General features: G+C 34.9%; 1 protein-coding gene across 4 annotated transcripts in view; it reads left to right on the top strand.

Moving 5' to 3' along the window:
* Positions 1–23,485, top strand: part of opa1 (OPA1 mitochondrial dynamin like GTPase) — a 95,740-nt gene that overhangs the window by 49,605 nt on the left and 22,650 nt on the right. For all 4 annotated transcript variants that reach the window (XM_061975485.2, XM_061975483.2, XM_061975484.2 and 1 more), the window contains 7 exons: positions 6,172–6,324; positions 8,097–8,205; positions 8,319–8,398; positions 11,671–11,811; positions 13,470–13,586; positions 15,011–15,104; positions 20,352–20,462. In XM_061975485.2, coding sequence (XP_061831469.1) covers positions 6,172–6,324; positions 8,097–8,205; positions 8,319–8,398; positions 11,671–11,811; positions 13,470–13,586; positions 15,011–15,104; positions 20,352–20,462 — 805 coding nt within the window. The remainder of the gene's footprint in view (positions 1–6,171; positions 6,325–8,096; positions 8,206–8,318; positions 8,399–11,670; positions 11,812–13,469; positions 13,587–15,010; positions 15,105–20,351; positions 20,463–23,485) is intronic.

The following is a 23,485-nucleotide window of genomic DNA, read 5'->3' as shown; positions in this document are numbered from 1 at the left end:
CAACAAAATATTAAAATCACAATAAACACTTAAAATCATGATTATGTAAGAAATGTAAGAAAATAGTGCAAAGTGTGAAAATGTCAACAAATTATTAAAATCACAATGAACACTTAAAATCATGAATATGTAAGAATTGTTTCATAAAGTGTAAGAAAATAGTGCAATGTATGAAAATGTCAACAAAATATTAAAATCACAATAAACACTTAAAATCATGATTATGTAAGAAATGTTTCATAAGGTGTAAGAAAATAGTGCAAAGTGTGAAAATGTCAACAAATTATTATAATTACATTAAACACTTAAGATCTTAAAATCATGAATATTTAAGAAATGTTTCATAAAGTGTAAGAAAATAGTGCAGTGTGAAAATGTCAACAAAATATTAAAATCACAATGAACACTTAAAATCATGATTATGTAAGAAATGTTTCATAAGGTGTTAGAAAATAGTGCAAAGTGTGAAAATGTCAACAAAATATTAAAATCACAATAAACACTTAAAATCATGATTATTTAAGAAATGTAAGAAAATAGTGCAAAGTGTGAAAATGTCAAGAAAATATTAAAATCACAATAAACACTTAAAATCATGTATATGTAAGAAAATAGTGCAAAGTGTGAAAATGTCAACAAAATATTAAAATCACACTAAACACTTAAAATCATGATTATGTAAGAAATGTTTCATAGGGTGTTAGAAAATAGTGCAAAGTGTGAAAATGTCAACAAAATATTAAAATCACAATAAACACTTAAAATCATGATTATTTAAGAAATGTAAGAAAATAGTGCAAAGTGTGAAAATATCAAGAAAATATTAAAATCACAATAAACACTTAAAATCATGTATATGTAAGAAAATAGTGCAAAGTGTGAAAATGTCAACAAAATATTAAAATTACATTAAACACTTAAGATCTTAAAATCATGAATATTTAAGAAATGTTTCATAAAGTGTAAGAAAATAGTGCAAAGTGTGAAAATGTCAACAAAATATTAAAATCACAAACACTTAAAATCATGATTATGTAAGAAATGTTTCATAAAGTGTAAGAAAATAGTGCAAAGTGTGAAAATGTCAACAAAATATTAAAATCACAAACACTTAAAATCATGATTATGTAAGAAATGTTTCATAAAGTGTAAGAAAATAGTGCAAAGTGTGAAAATGTCAACAAAATATTAAAATCATAAACACTTAAAAATCATGATTATGTAAGAAATGTTTCATAAGGTGTAAGAAAATAGTGCAAAGTGTGAAAATGTCAACAAAATATTAAAATCACAATAAACACTTAAAATCATGATTATGTAAGAAATGTTTCATAAGGTGTAAGAAAATAGTGCAAAGTGTGAAAATGTCAACAAATTATTATAATTACATTAAACACTTAAGATCTTAAAATCATGAATATTTAAGAAATGTTTCATAAAGTGTAAGAAAATAGTGCAAAGTGAAAATGTCAACAAAATATTAAAATCACACTAAACACTTAAAATCATGAATATGTAAGAAATGTAAGAAAATAGTGCAAAGTGTGAAAATGTCAACAAAATATTAAAATCACAATAAACACTTAAAATCATGATTATGTAAGAAATGTAAGAAAATAGTGCAAAGTGTGAAAATATCAACAAAATATTAAAATCACAATGAACACTTAAAATCATGAATATGTAAGAATTGTTTCATAAAGTGTAAGAAAATAGTGCAATGTGTGAAAATGTCAACAAAATATTAAAATCACAATAAACACTTAAAATCATGATTATGTAAGAAATGTTTCATAAGGTGTAAGAAAATAGTGCAAAGTGTGAAAATGTCAACAAATTATTATAATTACATTAAACACTTAAGATCTTAAAATCATGAATATTTAAGAAATGTTTCATAAAGTGTAAGAAAATAGTGCAAAGTGTGAAAATGTCAACAAAATATTAAAATCACAATAAACACTTAAAATCATGAATATGTAAGAAATGTGAATGAAAATAGTGCAAAGTGTGAAAATGTCAACAAAATATTAAAATCACAATAAACACTTAAAATCATGATTATGTAAGAAATGTAAGAAAATAGTGCAAAGTGTGAAAATGTCAACAAAATATTAAAATCACAATGAACACTTAAAATCATGAATATGTAAGAATTGTTTCATAAAGTTTAAGAAAATAGTGCAATGTGTGAAAATGTCAACAAAATATTAAAATCACAATAAACACTTAAAATCATGATTATGTAAGAAATGTTTCATAAGGTGTAAGAAAATAGTGCAAAGTGTGAAAATGTCAACAAATTATTATAATTACATTAAACACTTAAGATCTTAAAATCATGAATATTTAAGAAATGTTTCATAAAGTGTAAGAAAATAGTGCTAAGTGTGAAAATGTCAACAAAATATTAAAATCACACTAAACACTTAAAATCATGAATATGTAAGAAAATAGTGCAAAGTGTGAAAATGTCAACAAAATATTAAAATCACAATAAACACTTCAAATCATGATTATGTAAGAAAATAGTGCAAAATGTGAAAATGTCAACAAAATATTAAAATTACATTGAACACTTAAGATCTTAAAATCATGAATATTTAAGAAATGTTTCATAAAGTGTAAGAAAATAGTGCAAAGTGTGAAAATGTCAACAAAATATTAAAATCACAATAAACACTTAAAATCATGATTATGTAAGAAAATAGTGCAAAGTGTGAAAATGTCAACAAAATATTAAAATCACAATAAACACTTAAAATCATGAATATGTAAGAAAATAGTGCAAAATGTGAAAATGTCAACAAAATATTAAAATGACATTGAACACTTAAGATCTTAAAATCATGAATATTTAAGAAATGTTTCATAAAGTGTAAGAAAATAGTGCAAAGTGTGAAAATGTCAACAAAATATTAAAATCACACTAAACACTTAAAATCATGATTATGTAAGAAATGTTTCATAAGGTGTAAGAAAATAGTGCAAAGTGTGAACATGTAAACAAAATATTAAAATCACACTAAACACTTAAAATCATGATTATGCAAGAAATGTTTCATGGAGGAGATCTTGCCCCAAGTGGAGGAGTTCAAGTACCTCGGAGTCTTGTTCACGAGTGAGGGAAGAGTGGATCGTGAGATCGACAGGCGGATCGGTGCGGCATCTTCAGTAATGCGGACGCTGTATCGATCCGTTGTGGTGAAGAAGGAGCTGAGCCAGAAGGCAAAGCTCTCGATTTACCGGTCGATCTACGTTCCCATCCTCACCTATGGTCATGAGCTTTGGGTCATGACCGAAAGGACAAGATCACGGGTACAAGCGGCCGAAATGAGTTTCCTCCGCCGGGTGGCGGGGCTCTCCCTTAGAGATAGGGTGAGAAGCTCTGCCATCCGGGGGGAGCTCAAAGTAAAGCCGCTGCTCCTCCATATCGAGAGGAGCCAGATGAGGTGGTTCGGGCATCTGGTCAGGATGCCACCCGAACGCCTCCCTCGGGAGGTGTTTCGGGCACGTCCGACCGGTAGGAGGCCACGGGGAAGACCCAGGACACGTTGGGAAGACTATGTCTCCCGGCTGGCCTGGGAACGCCTCGGGATCCACCGGGAGGAGCTGGACGAAGTGGCTGGGGAGAGGGAAGTCTGGGCTTCCCTGCTTAGGCTGCTGCCCCCGCGACCCGACCTCGGATAAGCGGAAGAAGATGGATGGATGGATGGATGTTTCATAAGGTGTTAGAAAATAGTGCAAAGTGTGAAAATGTCAACAAAATATTAAAATCACAATAAACACTTAAAATCATGACTATGTAAGAAATGTTTCATAAAGTGTAAGAAAATAGTGCAAAGTGTGAAAATGCCAACAAAATATTAAAATCACAATAAACACTTAAAATCATGAATATGTAAGAAATGTTTCATAAAATGTAAGAAAATAGTGCAGTGTGAAAATCTCAACAAAATATTAAAATTACATTGAACACTTAAGATCTTAAAATCATGAATATTTAAGAAATGTTTCATAAAGTGTATGAAAATAGTGCTAAATGTGAAAATGTCAACAAAATATTAAAATCACAATAAACACTTAAAATCATGATTATGTAAGAAAATAGTGCAAAGTGTGAAAATGTCAACAAAATATTAAAATCACAATAAACACTTAAAATCATGAATATGTAAGAAAATAGTGCAAAATGTGAAAATGTCAACAAAATATTAAAATTACATTGAACACTTAAGATCTTAAAATCATGAATATTTAAGAAATGTTTCATAAAGTGTAAGAAAATAGTGCAAAGTGTGAAAATGTCAACAAAATATTAAAATCACACTAAACACTTAAAATCATGATTATGTAAGAAATGTTTCATAAGGTGTAAGAAAATAGTGCAAAGTGTGAACATGTCAACAAAATATTAAAATCACACTAAACACTTAAAATCATGAATATGTAAGAAATGTTTCATAAAATGTAAGAAAATAGTGCAGTGTGAAAATGTCAACAAAATATTAAAATTACATTGAACACTTAAGATCTTAAAATCATGAATATTTAAGAAATGTTTCATAAAGTGTAAGAAAATAGTGCAAAGTATGAAAATGTCAACAAAATATTAAAATCACACTAAACACTTAAAATCATGATTATGTAAGAAATGTTTCATAAGGTGTAAGAAAATAGTGCAAAGTGTGAACATGTAAACAAAATATTAAAATCACACTAAACACTTAAAATCATGATTATGCAAGAAATGTTTCATAAGGTGTTAGAAAATAGTGCAAAGTGTGAAAATGTCAACAAAATATTAAAATCACAATAAACACTTAAAATCATGACTATGTAAGAAATGTTTCATAAAGTGTAAGAAAATAGTGCAAAGTGTGAAAATGCCAACAAAATATTAAAATCACAATAAACACTTAAAATCATGAATATGTAAGAAATGTTTCATAAAATGTAAGAAAATAGTGCAGTGTGAAAATCTCAACAAAATATTAAAATTACATTGAACACTTAAGATCTTAAAATCATGAATATTTAAGAAATGTTTCATAAAGTGTATGAAAATAGTGCTAAATGTGAAAATGTCAACAAAATATTAAAATCACAATAAACACTTAAAATCATGATTATGTAAGAAAATAGTGCAAAGTGTGAAAATGTCAACAAAATATTAAAATCACAATAAACACTTAAAATCATGAATATGTAAGAAAATAGTGCAAAATGTGAAAATGTCAACAAAATATTAAAATTACATTGAACACTTAAGATCTTAAAATCATGAATATTTAAGAAATGTTTCATAAAGTGTAAGAAAATAGTGCAAAGTGTGAAAATGTCAACAAAATATTAAAATCACACTAAACACTTAAAATCATGATTATGTAAGAAATGTTTCATAAGGTGTAAGAAAATAGTGCAAAGTGTGAACATGTCAACAAAATATTAAAATCACACTAAACACTTAAAATCATGAATATGTAAGAAATGTTTCATAAAATGTAAGAAAATAGTGCAGTGTGAAAATGTCAACAAAATATTAAAATTACATTGAACACTTAAGATCTTAAAATCATGAATATTTAAGAAATGTTTCATAAAGTGTAAGAAAATAGTGCAAAGTGTGAAAATGTCAACAAAATATTAAAATCACACTAAACACTTAAAATCATGATTATGTAAGAAAATAGTGCAAAGTGTGAAAATGTCAACAAAATATTAAAATCACAATAAACACTTAAAATCATGAATATGTAAGAAAATAGTGCAAAATGTGAAAATGTCAACAAAATATTAAAATCACAATAAACACTTAAAATTGTGAAAAGGTAAGAAATGTTTCATAAGGTGTAAGAAAATAGTGTGCGCTAAGGTGGTGTGGTGTTAGCGCTCTTGCCTTGCATCATGTCCACACCACCTTCCTCTTCTCACTCCATGCAAAGAATCAACCAAACGTGATAGTTGGTACTGGCGCCTGATTGGCTGTTGGCGTGTCACGCCCACCGATCACTTGCAACCAACCTTGCTTCCACACTTCTGCCGTCTTCCCAGCAAATAGTAGACATTGATTGGTGTGGGCGAGGTTGTCTACCGGAAAGGTATTGACGGTGAAGAGTTGCCACAGTGTCACACCTGGAAAGGTGACCTCGGCATGCTGTGCCCTTGCAGGTGGCCTGGGAGACCCTGCAGGAGGAGTTTGCTGGCTTCATAGCGGAGTACAAAGGCAAAGACCAGGACGACATTTTTGACAAGCTGAAGGAGGCGGTGAAGGACGAGAGCATCAAGAGGCACAAGTGGAACGAGGGGGCCAAGGACAGCCTGGTAAGCGCACCTGTGGTAGTACACTGTAGTGCAGCGTTTCTCAAAGTGTGGGGCGCGCCCCACTGGTGGGGAATAGAGACATGGCAGGTGGGGCGCGAGGAACGGGAGGAAATTTCACTTTAAATTTTTTTTTTTATTATTATATTTTTAGATTATTTTTTTTACTATGCTTTCATTTTCTATACACACTGTAAATCACTTTGTGATTCTGTCTGTGAAATCCGCTATATAAATAAATGGAAATTACCGGTACTTATTTTTACTGTAGGCTTTATATTTCTCGGTAGGAGCGAAAGTTTGACAGACATAGCAACAGTAACTAATGGGGGCGGGGCTAAGCGGAACAAACTTTCGAGCGGATGGGTAGCAGGCTAATGTGTGGATCACAATTACACAAATATATACATTTGTGACTCACACCTCAAAGGTCGTCGAGCCAGAGCCAGAGCCTGCAGAGAAACAAAAATGTGACGGGCACACACTGTGTCATTCACCGGGAAGCACTCGCGTCAAGGCAGCTCAGCCCCGAACTCAATGAGGTTTTAACAGATGTTGTGAGCGCGGTCAATTTGATCAAAACACGACCACTGAAAGCGCGACTGTTCTCTGCACTGTGTGAGGAAATAGGAGCTGATCATACAGCCGTGCTGTTTCACAGTGAAGCAAGGTGGCTCTCTTGGGGGAAAGTGCTGTCACTTGCCCTGTCTTGCCAAATGCATAGTTCCTCCTTTTTTTTTGTTGCAAAGATTGCAAAGTGGCACTTTTATTGTATTTATTATTGAACTTGATGCAAGTTATTTGATTTATTATTGAACTTGATGCAAGTTATAACACTTTTTTTGATTTATTATTGAACTTGATGCAAGTTATAACACTTTTTTTGATTAATTATTGAACTTGATGCAAGTTATTGGATTTATTATTGAACTTGATGCAAGTTATAACACTTTTTTTGATTTATTATTGAACATGATGCAAGTTATAACACTTTTTTTGATTTATTATTGAACTTGATGCAAGTTATAACACTTTTATTTGATTTATTATTGAACTTGATGCAAGTTGTAACACTTTTTTGATTTATTACTGAACGTGATGCAAGTTATAACACTTTTTTGGATTTATTATTGAACTTGATGCAAGTTATAACAGTTTTTATTTATTTATTATTGAACGTGATGCAAGTTATAACACTTTTTTTGATTTATTATTGAACTTGATGCAAGTTATAACACTTTTGTTTTATTTATTATTGAACTTGATGGAAGTTATTTTATTTATTATTGAACTTGATGCAAGTTATAACACTTTTGTTTTATTTATTATTGAACTTGATGGAAGTTATTTTATTTATTATTGAACTTGATGCAAGTTATACCACAGCTGCACAGTTATTTTATTTATTATTGAACTTAATGTTATTTTATGTTATTGAGTTCGAATGTATACAACTTGATGTTCAATAAATTTGAAAATGTTAAAGCTTGGCATTAGCGCTCTGTTGGGGCGATGGGGGCAGGTGGGGCTTGAAAACTCCCCCTTGTCCAAAGTGGGGGATGACAAAAAAAGTTTGAGAACCACTGCTGTAGTGCATGGTACACCTGTGGTAGTACACTGTAGTGCATGGTACATCTGTGGTAGTACACTGTAGTGCATGGTACACCTGTGGTAGTAAACTGTAGTACATGGTACACCTGTGGTAATGCACGGTAGTACGTGGTAGTGCAGGTTGTTGTCCTGCAGCTCTGACTCTTTGACTTCTGGCTCCTCAGCGAGTCATCCAGCACAACGCTCTAGAAGACCGCTCCATCACAGACAAACCTCAGTGGGACGCTGCCATCCAGTTCATGGAGGAGACGCTGCAGTCCCGCCTGAGAGACAGTAAGTTGTCCTGCTCCAAGACCTGCTCCAAGACCTGCTCCATGATCTGTTCCAAGACCTGCTCCAAGACCTGCTCCAAGACCTGTTCCAAGATCTGCTCCTCTCTCCTGCAGCTGAAACCGTCATCGCTGACATGGTGGGGCCAGACTGGAAGCAGAGGTGGATGTACTGGAAGAACCGAACACCCGACCAGGTCAGGACTTCTTCACCTTCTTCTGACAATTATACTCTTTTCTTCTCTTTGCTCAAATGTGAGGCTCACTATTCCGTTTATGTCGACATGAAGTATTAATATGGTCACTGTTCCGTTAATGTTGACATTAAGTATTACCGTATTTTCCGCACCATAAGGCGCCCTGGGTTATAAGCCGCGCCTTCAATGAACGGCATATTTCAAAACTTTGTCCACCTATAAGACGCCCCGTGTTGTAAGCCGCATCTAACTGCGCTAAAGGAATGTCAAAAAAACAGTCAGATAGGTCAGTCAAACCTTAATAATACATTAAAAACCAGCGTGATGTGGGCGCGCATGGAGTCGTATATCAACATGGACGGAGCTGCGTGAAAAAAGCCACCCGGCCTCTTCGCGTAAACTTACCTTAACCACTCGCTCATCTTTTCTTCATCCATCCATCCCTTCGAGTTAGCTTTTATGATGACGCCGGCTGGAAAGGTCTCTTTTGGCAAGGTCTTCCTTTTGAATATCACCATGGGTGGAAGTTTCTGGCCATTAGCATGGCAAGCTAGAACCACAGTGAAGGATGACTTCTCATTCCCTGTGGTGCGAATATTCACCGTACGTGCTCCCGTTGTATCCACAGTGCGGTTCACAGGAATATCAAAAGCCAGTGGAACCTCGTCCATGTTGATAATGTTCTCTGGCCGGATCTTTTTTTCAGCTATCTTGTTTTTACAATATGCACGGAAAGTAGCCAGCTTTTCTTGAAAGTCTTTAGGCAGTTGCTGTGAAATAGTAGTCCGTGTGCGGATGGAGAGATTGCGTCTTTTCATGAACCGGAAACCTGTCGCTTAGTAGGAGCCATTTTGTGGTCTTTACAGATGTAAACACACAAAGGAAATGAAACGTAATATCCGCGCGCTTTTTCTTCTTCTACGCGGGCGGGTGGTTGCTTACAGTAGAAGAAGAAGCGCTTCCTGTTCTATGGGGGCGGGTGCTTACCTTGGCGGTTGCTTGCGTAGAAGAAGAAGCACTTCCTCTTCTACGGGGAAAAAAGATGGCGGCTGTTTACCGTAGTTGCGAGACCGAAACTTTATGAAAATGAATCTTAATATTAATCCATATATAAAGCGCACCGGGTTAAAAGCCGCACTATCAGCTTTTGAGTAAATTTGTGGTTTTTAGGTGCGGCTAATAGTGCGGAAAATACGGTAATATGGTCACTGTTCCGTTTATGTTGACATGAAGTATCAATATGGCCACTGTTCCGTTTATGTCGACATGAAGTATTAATATGGTCACTGTTCCGTTTATGTTGACATGAAGTATTAATATGGCCACTGTTCCGTTTATGTCGACATGAAGTATTAATATGGTCACTGTTCCGTTTATGTCGACATGAAGTATTAATATGGCCACTGTTCCGTTAATGTTGACATGAAGTATTAATATGGCAACTGTTCCGTTAATGTTGACATGAAGTATTAATATAGCCACTGTTCCGTTTATGTCGACATGAAGTATCAATATGGTCACTGTTCCGTTTATGTCGACATGAAGTATTAATATGGCAACTGTTCCATTTATGTCGACATGAAGTATTAATATGGTCACTGTTCCGTTAATGTTGACATGAAGTATTAATATGGCCACTGTTCCGTTAATGTTGACATGAAGTATTAATATGGCAACTGTTCCGTTAATGTTGACATGAAGTATTAATATAGCCACTGTTCCGTTTATGTCGACATGAAGTATCAATATGGTCACTGTTCCGTTTATGTCGACATGAAGTATTAATATGGCAACTGTTCCATTTATGTCGACATGAAGTATTAATATGGTCACTGTTCCGTTAATGTTGACATGAAGTATTAATATGGCCACTGTTCCGTTAATGTTGACATGAAGTATTAATATGGCAACTGTTCCGTTAATGTTGACATGAAGTATTAATATAGCCACTGTTCCGTTTATGTCGACATGAAGTATCAATATGGTCACTGTTCCGTTTATGTCGACATGAAGTATTAATATGGCAACTGTTCCATTTATGTCGACATGAAGTATTAATATGGTCACTGTTCCGTTAATGTTGACATGAAGTATTAATATGGCCACTGTTCCGTTAATGTTGACATGAAGTATTAGTAGGACCACTGTTCCGTTTATGTCCACATGAAGTATTAATAGGACCACTGTTCCGTTTATGTGGACATGAAGTATTAATAGGACCACTGTTCCGTTTATGTTGACATGAAGTATTAGTAGGGCCACTGTTCCGTTTATGTCGACATGAAGTATTAATATGGTCACTGTTCCGTTAATGTTGACATGAAGTATTAATATGGCCACTGTTCCGTTAATGTTGACATGAAGTATTAATATGGCAACTGTTCCGTTAATGTTGACATGAAGTATTAATATAGCCACTGTTCCGTTTATGTCGACATGAAGTATCAATATGGTCACTGTTCCGTTTATGTCGACATGAAGTATTAATATGGCAACTGTTCCATTTATGTCGACATGAAGTATTAATATGGTCACTGTTCCGTTAATGTTGACATGAAGTATTAATATGGCCACTGTTCCGTTAATGTTGACATGAAGTATTAGTAGGACCACTGTTCCGTTTATGTCCACATGAAGTATTAATAGGACCACTGTTCCGTTTATGTGGACATGAAGTATTAATAGGACCACTGTTCCGTTTATGTTGACATGAAGTATTAGTAGGGCCACTGTTCCGTTTATGTCGACATGAAGTATTAATATGGTCACTGTTCCGTTAATGTTGACATGAAGTATTAATATGGCCACTGTTCCGTTAATGTTGACATGAAGTATTAGTAGGACCACTGTTCCGTTTATGTCCACATGAAGTATTAATAGGACCACTGTTCCGTTTATGTGGACATGAAGTATTAATAGGACCACTGTTCCGTTTATGTTGACATGAAGTATTAGTAGGGCCACTGTTCCGTTTATGTCGACATTAATTATTAATATGGTCACTGTTCCATTTAAAAATGAATCATTGTGATTATGATATACATTATTGTACATGATTGGGACTGTGGGAGAAAGTGTCTAGTCCTTCACTAGATGACATCATGACTCTGCTTCTGAACACACCTTGTACTCCCCTGCTCCGCCAGAGAATAAGAAGACATTGCATTGGCTCTGACAAATCTACATTGACAAGCCACAACTTTTACGTCGACTTAAGCGGTTGACTTTGTAGTAGTCCACAACAATAATCTTGCTCTGCTCCAACTCTGCAGCACATACGGAATGAAACCAAAACTGAGCTGGAGCGTCTGCTGAAGCTGCATGACGAGCACACGGCCTACCTGGCCAACGATGAGGTCACCACAGTCAGGAAGAACCTGGAAGGACGATCCGTAGAAGTGGACCCCATGCTGGTGACGTACACTTTTATTGTGTCAGCTGCTTCATGTGGCACTTCCTGTTTAGTCTGTGGACTACTTTTATTGTGTGGGCTGATTCATGTGGCACTTCCTGTTTAGTCTGTGGACTACTTTTATTGTGTGGGCTGATTCATGTGGCACTTCCTGTTCAGTCTGTGAACTAGTTTTATTGTGTGGGCTGATTCATGTGGCACTTCCTGTTTAGTCTGTGGACTACTTTTATTGTGTGGGCTGATTCATGTGGCACTTCCTGTTCAGTCTGTGGACTACTTTTATTGTGTGGGCTGATTCATGTGGCACTTCCTGTTTAGTCTGTGGACTACTTTTATTGTGTGGGCTGATTCATGTGGCACTTCCTGTTTAGTCTGTGGACTACTTTTATTGTGTGGGCTGATTCATGTGGCACTTCCTGTTTAGTCTGTGGACTACTTTTATTGTGTGGGCTGATTCATGTGGCACTTCCTGTTTAGTCTGTGGACTACTTTTATTGTGTGGGCTGATTCATGTGGCACTTCCTGTTTAGTCTGTGGACTACTTTTATTGTGTGGGCTGATTCATGTGGCACTTCCTGTTTAGTCTGTGGACTACTTTTATTGTAGGGCTGATTCATGTGGCACTTCCTGTTTAGTCTGTGGACTACTTTTATTGTGTCAACTGCTTCATGTGGCACTTCCTGTTTAGTCTGTGGACTACTTTTATTGTGTGGGCTGCTTCATGTGGCACTTCCTGTTTAGTCTGTGGACTACTTTTATTGTGTGGGCTGATTCATGTGGCACTTCCTGTTTAGTCTGTGGACTACTTTTATTGTGTGGGCTGATTCATGTGGCACTTCCTGTTTAGTCTGTGGACTACTTTTATTGTGTGGGCTTATTCATGTAGCACTTCCTCTTTAGTCTGTGGACTACTTTTATTGTGTGGGCTGATTCATGTGGCACTTCCTGTTTAGTCTGTGGACTACTTTTATTGTGTGGGCTGCTTCATGTTGCACTTCCTGTTTAGTCTGTGGACTACTTTTATTGTGTGGGCTTATTCATGTAGCACTTCCTCTTTAGTCTGTGGACTACTTTTATTGTGTGGGCTGGTTCATGTGGCACTTCCTGTTTAGTCTGTGGACTACTTTTATTGTGTGGGCTGCTTCATGTTGCACTTCCTGTTTAGTCTGTGGACTACTTTTATTGTGTGGGCTGCTTCATGTTGCACTTCCTGTTTAGTCTGTGGACTACTTTTATTGTGTGGGCTGATTCATGTTGCACTTCCTGTTTAGTCTGTGGACTACTTTTATTGTGTGGGCTGATTCATGTGGCACTTCCTGTTTAGTCTGTGGACTACTTTTATTGTGTGGGCTGATTCATGTGGCACTTCCTGTTTAGTCTGTGGACTACTTTTATTGTGTGGGCTGATTCATGTGGCACTTCCTGTTTAGTCTGTGGACTACTTTTATTGTGTCAACTGCTTCATGTGGCACTTCCTGTTTAGTCTGTGGACTACTTTTATTGTGTCAACTGCTTCATGTGGCACTTCCTGTTAAGTCTGTGGACTACTTTTATTGTGTGGGCTGATTCATGTGGCACTTCCTGTTCAGTCTGTGGACTACTTTTATACTACTTTTATTGTGTGAGGTGATTAATGTGGTACTTCCTGTCTGGGTGCAGATCAAAGACACCTGGCACCAGCTTTACAGACGCCACTTCCTGCAGAAGGCGCTGTCCCACTGCAGTCTGTGCAAGCGCGGCTTCTACTACTACCAGAGACACTTTGTAGACTCTGAGGTAAAGTAGTCTTCTACTACTACCAGAGACACTTTGTAGACTCTGAGGTAAAGTAGTCTTCTACTACTACCAGAGACACTTTGTAGACTCTGAGGTAAAGTAGTCTTCTACTACTACCAGAGACACTTTGTAGACTCTGAGATAAAGTAGTCTTCTACTACTACCAGAGACACTTTGTAGACTCTGAGGTAAAGTAGTCTTCTACTACTACCAGAGACACTTAGTGGACTCTGAGGTAAAGTAGTCTTCTTCTACTACCAGAGACACTTTGTGGATTCTGAGGTAAAGTAGTCTTCTTCTACTACCAGAGACACTTAGTGGACTCTGAGGTAAAGTAGTCTTCTACTACTACCAGAGACACTTAGTGGACTCTGAGGTAAAGTAGTCTTCTACTACTACCAGAGACACTTAGTGGACTCTAAGGTAAAGTAGTCTTCTACTACTACCAGAGACACTTAGTGGACTCTGAGGTAAAGTAGTCTTCTACTACTACCAGAGACACTTAGTGGACTCTGAGGTAAAGTAGTCTTCTACTACTACCAGAGACACTTAGTGGACTCTGAGGTAAAGTAGTCTTCTACTACTACCAGAGACACTTAGTGGACTCTGAGGTAAAGTAGTCTTCTACTACTACCAGAGACACTTTGTAGACTCTGAGGTAAAGTAGTCTTCTACTACTACCAGAGACACTTTGTGGACTCTGAGGTAAAGTAGTCTTCTACTACTACCAGAGACACTTTGTGGACTCTGAGGTAAAGTAGTCTTCTACTACTACCAGAGACACTTTGTAGACTCTGAGGTAAAGTAGTCTTCTACTACTACCAGAGACACTAAGTGGACTCTGAGGTAAAGTAGTCTTCTACTACTACCAGAGACACTTTGTAGACTCTGAGGTAAAGTAGTCTTCTACTACTACCAGAGACACTTTGTAGACTCTGAGGTAAAGTAGTCTTCTACTACTACCAGAGACACTTAGTGGACTCTGAGGTAAAGTAGTCTTCTACTACTACCAGAGACACTTTGTAGACTCTGAGGTAAAGTAGTCTTCTACTACTACCAGAAACACTTTGTAGACTCTGAGGTAAAGTAGTCTTCTACTACTACCAGAGACACTTTGTAGACTCTGAGGTAAAGTAGTCTTCTTCTACTACCAGAGACACTTAGTGGACTCTGAGGTAAAGTAGTCTTCTACTACTACCAGAGACACTTTGTGGACTCTGAGGTAAAGTAGTCTTCTTCTACTACCAGAGACACTTTGTGGACTCTGAGGTAAAGTAGTCTTCTACTACTACCAGAGACACTTTGTAGACTCTGAGGTAAAGTAGTCTTCTACTACTACCAGAGACACTTAGTGGACTCTGAGGTAAAGTAGTCTTCTTCTCCTGCACTGGAGCTACACGGTACACTACTGTCTTCTTCCTCAGCTGGAGTGCAACGACGTGGTTCTCTTCTGGAGGATCCAGAGGATGCTGCTCATCACCGCCAACACACTCCGACAGCAGCTCACCAACACGGAAGGTAGTCCCACCACTCCCATAATGCAACACTGCATGCTTCATACTGCATGCTTGATACAATACTGCATGTTCGATACAATACTGCATGTTTGATACAATACTGGATGTTTGATACAATACTACATGTTGGATACAATACTACATGTTTGATACAATACTACATGTTTGATACAATACTACATGTTAATACAATACTGGATGTTTGATACAATACTACATCTTTGATACAATACTGCATGTTTGATACAATACTGCATGTTTGATACAATACTACATGTTTGATACAATACTACCGGTACATGTTTGATACAATACTACATGTTTGATACAATACTGCATGTTTGATACAATACTACATATTTGATACAATACTGCATGTTTGATACAATACTGCATGTTTGATACAATTCCAAATGTTTGATACAATACTACATGTTTGATACAATACTGCATGTTTGATACAATACTACATGTTTGATACAATACTACATGTTTGATACAATACTGGATGTTTGATACAATACTACATGTTTGATACAATACTACATGTTTGATATAATAATGCATGTTTGATATAATAATACATGTTTGATACAATACTACATGTTTGATACAATACTGCATGTTTGATACAATACTACATGTTTGATACAATACTACATGTTTGATACAATACTACATGTTTGATACAATACTACATGTTTGATACAATACTACATGTTTGATACAATACTGCATATTTGATACAATACTACATGTTTGATACAATACTACATGTTTGATACAATACTACATGTTTGATGCAATACTGGATGTTTGATGCAATACTGGATGTTTGATACAATACTGCATGTTTGATACAATACTGCATGTTTGATACAATACTGGATGTTGGATACAATACTACATGTTGGACACAATACTACATGTTGGATACAATACTGGATGTTTGATACAATACTACATGTTTGATACAATACTACATGTTGGACACAATACTACATGTTTGATACAATACTGCATGTTTGATACAATACTGCATGTTTGATACAATACTGCATGTTTGATACAATACTGCATGTTTGATACAATACTGCATGTTTGATACAATACTACATGTTTGATACAATACTACATGTTTGATACAATACTACATTTTTGATACAATACTACATTTTTGATGCAATACTGGATGTTTGATACAATACTGCATGTTTGATACAATACTGCATGTTTGATACAATACTGCATGTTGGATACAATACTGGATGTTGGATACAATACTACATGTTGGATACAATACTACATGTTTGATACAATACCGCATGTTTGATACAATACCGCATGTTTGATACAATACCGCATGTTTGATACAATACTACATGTTTGATATAATAATACATGTTTGATACAATACTACATGTTTGATACAATAGTGCATGTTTGATACAATACTGCATGTTTGATACAATACTGCATGTTTGATATAATAATACATGTTTGATACAATACTACATGTTTGATACAATACTGCATGTTTGATACAATACTGGATGTTTGATACAATACTGGATGTTTGATACGATACTGCATGTTTGATACAATACTGCATGTTTGATACAATACTACATTTTTGATACAATACTGGATGTTTGATACAATACTACATGTTTGATACAATACTGGATGTTGGATACAATACTACATGTTGGATACAATACTACATGTTGGATACAATACTACATGTTGGATACATTACTGGATGTTTGATACAATACTGCATGTTTGATACAATACTACATGTTTGATATAATAATACATGTTTGATACAATACTACATGTTTGATACAATACTGCATGTTTGATACAATACTGCATGTTTGATACAATACTGCATGTTTGATATAATAATACATGTTTGATACAATACTACATGTTTGATACAATACTGCATGTTTGATACAATACTGGATGTTTGATACGATACTGGATGTTTGATACGATACTGCATGTTTGATACAATACTGCATGTTTGATACAATACTACATTTTTGATACAATACTGGATGTTTGATACAATACTACATGTTTGATACAATACTGGATGTTGGATACAATACTACATGTTGGATACAATACTACATGTTGGATACAATACTACATGTTGGATACATTACTGGATGTTTGATACAATACTACATGTTTGATACAATACTGCATGTTTGATACAATACTACATGTTTGATATAATAATACATGTTTGATACAATACTACATGTTTGATACAATACTGCATGTTTGATACAATACTGCATGTTTGATACAATACTGGATGTTTGATACAATACTACATGTTTGATACGATACTGCATGTTTGATACAATACTGCATGTTTGATACAATACTGCATGTTTGATACAATACTACATTTTTGATACAATACTGGATGTTTGATACAATACTACATGTTTGATACAATACTACATGTTTGATATAATAATACATGTTTGATACAATACTACATGTTTGATACAATACTGCATGTTTGATACAATACTGCATGTTTGATACAATACTGCATGTTTGATATAATAATACATGTTTGATACAATACTACATGTTTGATACAATACTGCATGTTTGATACAATACTGGATGTTTGATACAATACTGGATGTTTGATACGATACTGCATGTTTGATACAATACTGCATGTTTGATACAATACTACATTTTTGATACAATACTGGATGTTTGATACAATACTACATGTTTGATACAATACTGGATGTTGGATACAATACTACATGTTGGATACAATACTACATGTTGGATACAATACTACATGTTGGATACATTACTGGATGTTTGATACAATACTGCATGTTTGATACAATACTACATGTTTGATATAATAATACATGTTTGATACAATACTACATGTTTGATACAATACTGCATGTTTGATACAATACTGCATGTTTGATACAATACTGCATGTTTGATATAATAATACATGTTTGATACAATACTACATGTTTGATACAATACTGCATGTTTGATACAATACTGGATGTTTGATACAATACTGGATGTTTGATACGATACTGCATGTTTGATACAATACTGCATGTTTGATACAATACTACATTTTTGATACAATACTGGATGTTTGATACAATACTACATGTTTGATACAATACTGGATGTTGGATACAATACTACATGTTGGATACAATACTACATGTTGGATACAATACTACATGTTGGATACATTACTGGATGTTTGATACAATACTACATGTTTGATACAATACTGCATGTTTGATACAATACTACATGTTTGATATAATAATACATGTTTGATACAATACTACATGTTTGATACAATACTGCATGTTTGATACAATACTGCATGTTTGATACAATACTGGATGTTTGATACAATACTACATGTTTGATACGATACTGCATGTTTGATACAATACTGCATGTTTGATACAATACTGCATGTTTGATACAATACTACATTTTTGATACAATACTGGATGTTTGATACAATACTACATGTTTGATACAATACTGGATGTTGGATACAATACTACATGTTAGATACAATACTACATGTTGGATACAATACTACATGTTTGATACAATACTGCATGTTTGATACAATACTACATGTTTGATACAATACTACATGTTTGATACAATACTACATGTTTGATACAATACTACATGTTTGATACAATACTGCATGTTTGATACAATACTGCATGTTTGATACAATACTACATGTTTGATACAATACTACATGTTTGATACAATACTACATGTTTGATACAATACTGCATATTTGATACAATGCTACATGTTTGATACAATACTACATGTTTGATACAATACTGGATGTTTGATACAATACTGGATGTTTGATACAATACTACATGTTGGCTACAATACTACATGTTGGCTACAATACTACATGTTGGCTACAATACTGCATGTTGGCTACAATACTGCATGTTGGATACAATACTGCATGTTGGATACAATACTGCATGTTTGATACAATACTGCATGTTTGATACAATACTGCATGTTTGATACAATACTGCATGTTTGATACAATACTGCATGTTTGATACAATACTGCATGTTTGATACAATACTGCATGTTTGATATAATAATACATGTTTGATACAATACTACATGTTTGATACAATACTGCATGTTTGATACAATACTACATGTGTGATACAATACTACATGTTTGATACAATACTGGATGTTGGATACAATACTACATGTTTGATACAACACTACATGTTGGATACAATACTACATGTTTGATACAATACTGCATGTTTGATACAATACTACATGTTTGATGCAATACTGCATGTGTGATACAATACTGCATGTTTGATACAATACTGCATGTTTGATACAATACTACATGTTTGATACAACACTACAGGTTTGATACAACACTGCACGTTTGATACAACGCTGCACGTTTGATACAACACTGCACGTTTGATACAACACTGCACGTTTGATAGAACACTACAGGTTTGATAGAACACTACATGTTTGATACAACACTACAGGTTTGATAGAACACTACATGTTTGATACAACACTACATGTTTGATACAACACTACATGTTTGATACAACACTACATGTTTGATACAACGCTACAGGTTTGATACAACGCTACAGGTTTGATAGAACGCTACAGGTTTGATACAACACTACATGTTTGATACAACACTACATGTTTGATACAACGCTACATGTTTGATACAACGCTACAGGTTTGATAGAACGCTACAGGTTTGATACAACACTACATGTTTGATACAACACTACAGGTTTGATAGAACGCTACATGTTTGATACAACACTACATGTTTGATACAACACTACAGGTTTGATAGAACGCTACATGTTTGATACAACACTACATGTTTGATACAACACTACATGTTTGATACAATACTGCATGTTTGATACAACACTGCATGTTTGATACAATACTACATGTTTGATACAACACTACAGGTTTGATACAACACTGCATGTTTGATACAACACTGCATGTTTGATACAATACTACATGTTTGATACAACACTACATGTTTGATACAACACTACATGTTTGATACAACACTACAGGTTTGATGCAACGCTACAGGTTTGAATCAACACTACATGTTTGACGTATGGGTGTTGTCCTCAGTGCGCCGCCTGGAGAAGAACGTGAAGGAGGTGCTGGATGACTTTGGAGAAGACACGGAGCAGAAGTGTCACCTGATCACGGGTCGCAGGGTCCAGCTGGCGGAGGATCTCAGTAAGACTTAGTTTGCTACTTGACTCAGCCTCATTAGTCAACACTTTACATCAGTTCTCCAAGTGCTCAGTAGGTGGCAGCAGTGTTTAATTATTGATGAACTCCAGTTCTTTAGCCAGTCAGTTCATTAATTATGCTGCTGTTACCTTCAGACAACAACACAACACGTGTTAGACATGTCTGCTTTTTCAACAAACCTTTCCAAAAATGATCGCTTTTACTATAATTCATAATTTTCCAGTATTTACCCCCTTTTTTTCTTTCTGCTTCTTCTCCCATATCTTTCAACCGATTTCACCCGTTCCACCATTAAAATGTATGTCTTAGTCAGGACAAAAAAGCTATCCGTCTATTGAAGCTGAAAAGTTCCCAGCTTTTACTCTATTCATGAGTTTCCTAAATATTGGACAATAAAATTGGTATGCAGCCCAGCGTTCTCACTAGGGGTGTGGGGAAAAAATCGATTCAAATTCGAATTGCGATTCTCACGTTGTGCGATTCAGAATCGATTCTCATTTTTAAAAAATCGATTATTATTATTATTTATTAAATTTATTTATTTTATTTTTAATCAATCAATCCAACAAAACAATACACAGCAATACCATAACAATGCAATCCAATTCCAAAATCTTAGACTTAGATTGGTCAGATCTAGTCTTACACTTAGATTGGTCAGATCTAGTCTTAGACTTAGATTGGTCACATCTAGTCTTAGACTTAGATTAGTCACATCTAGTCTTAGACTTAGATTGGTCACATCTAGTCTTAGACTTAGATTGGTCACATCTAGTCTTAGACTTAGATTGGTCAGATCTAGTCTTACACTTAGATTGGTCAGATCTAGTCTTAGACTTAGATTGGTCACATCTAGTCTTAGACTTAGATTGCTCACATCTAGTCTTAGACTTAGATTGGTCACATCTAGTCTTAGACTTAGATTGGTCACATCTAGTCTTAGACTTAGATTGGTCACATCTAGTCTTACACTTAGATTGGTCTTAGACTTAGATTGATCACGTGTAAGTCTTAGACTTAGATTGGTCACGTGTAAGTCTTAGACTTAGATTGGTCACATCTAGTCTTACACTTAGATTGGTCACATCTAGTCTTAGACTTAGATTGGTCAGATCTAGTCTTACACTTAGTTTGGTTAGATCTAGTCTTGGACTTAGATTGGTCTTAGACTTAGATTGATCGGATCTAGTCTTAGACTTAGATTGGTCAGATCTAGTCTTACACTTAGATTGGTCAGATCTAGTCTTAGACTTAGATTGGTCAGATCTAGTCTTACACTTAGATTGGTCTTAGACTTAGATTGATCACGTGTAAGTCTTAGACTTAGATTGGTCACGTGTAAGTCTTAGACTTAGATTGGTCACATCTAGTCTTACACTTAGATTGGTCAGATCTAGTCTTAGACTTAGATTGGTCAGATCTAGTCTTACACTTAGTTTGGTTAGATCTAGTCTTGGACTTAGATTGGTCTTAGACTTAGATTGATCGGATCTAGTCTTAGACTTAGATTGGTCAGATCTAGTCTTACACTTAGATTGGTCAGATCTAGTCTTCGACTTAGATTGGTTTTAGACTTAGATTGATTGGATCTGGTCTTAGACTTATATTGGTCAAATCTAGTCTTAGACTTAGATTGATCAGATCTAGTCTTAGACTTAGATTGGTTAAATCGAGTCTTAGACTTAGATTGAGCAGATCTAGTCTTAGACTTAAATTGGTCAGATCTAGTCTTAGACTTAGATTGGTCAGATCCAGTCTTAGACTTAGATTGGTCTTAGACTTAGATTGATCGGATCTAGTCTTAGACTTACATTGGTCAAATCTAGTCTTAGACTTAGATTGATCAGATCTAGTCTTAGACTTAGATTGGTTAAATCGAGTCTTAGACTTAGATTGAGCAGATCTAGTCTTAGACTTAAATTGGTCAGATCTAGTCTTAGACTTAGATTGGTCAGATCCAGTCTTAGACTTAGATTGGTCTTAGACTTAGATTGATCGGATCTAGTCTTAGACTTAGATTGGTCAAATCTAGTCTTAGACTTAGATTGATCAGATCTAGTCTTAGACTTAGATTGGTTAAATCTAGTCTTAGACTTAGATTGGTTAAATTTAGTCTTAGACTTTGATTGAGCAGATCTAGTCTTAGACTTAGATTGGTCAGATCTAGTCTTAGGCTTAGATTGGTCAGATCTAGTGTTAGACTTAGATTGGTCAGATCCAGTCTTAGATTTAGATTGGTCAAATCTAGTCTTAGACTTAGATTGATTAGATCTAGTCTTAGACTTAGATTGGCCAAATCTAGTCTTAGACTTAGATTGATCAGATCTAGTCTTAGACTTAGATTGGTCAGATCTAGTTTTAGACTTAGATTGGTCAGATCTGGTCTTAGACTTAGATTGGTCAAATCTAGTCTTAGACTTAGATTTGTCACATGTAGTCTTAGACTTAGATTGGTCACATTAGTGTTAGACTTAGATTGATCAGATCTAGTCTTAGACTTAGATTAGTCACATCTAGTCTTTGACTTAGATTGGTCACATCTAGTCTTAGGCTTAGATTGATCAGATCTAGTCTTACACTTAGATTGATCAGTTCTAGTATTTGACTTAGATTGGTCACATCTAGTCTTAGACTTAGATTGGTTAAATCGAGTCTTAGACTTAGATTAGTCAGATCTAGTCTTAGACTTACATTGGTCAGATCTTGTTTTAGACTTACATTAGTCACATCTAGTCTTTGACTTAGATTGGTCACATCTAGTCTTAGACATAGATTAGTCACATCTATTCTTAGACTTAGATTTGTCACATTTAGTCTTAGACTTAGATTGTCAGATCTAGTCTTAGATTAGTCACATCTAGTCTTTGACTTAGTTTGGTCACATCTAGTCTTAAACTTAGATTGGTCACATCTAGTCTTAGACTTAGATTGGTCACATCTAGTCTTAAACTTAGATTGGTCACATCTAGTCTCAGATTTAGATTGGTCACATCTAGTCTTGCAGC

Source organism: Nerophis lumbriciformis, linkage group LG14 (genome assembly GCF_033978685.3).
Source record: "Nerophis lumbriciformis linkage group LG14, RoL_Nlum_v2.1, whole genome shotgun sequence".
NCBI lineage: Eukaryota > Metazoa > Chordata > Actinopteri > Syngnathiformes > Syngnathidae > Nerophis > Nerophis lumbriciformis.
The sequence above is the reverse complement of the archived record's forward strand: the minus strand, read 5'-3'. Positions and strand labels throughout refer to the sequence as shown.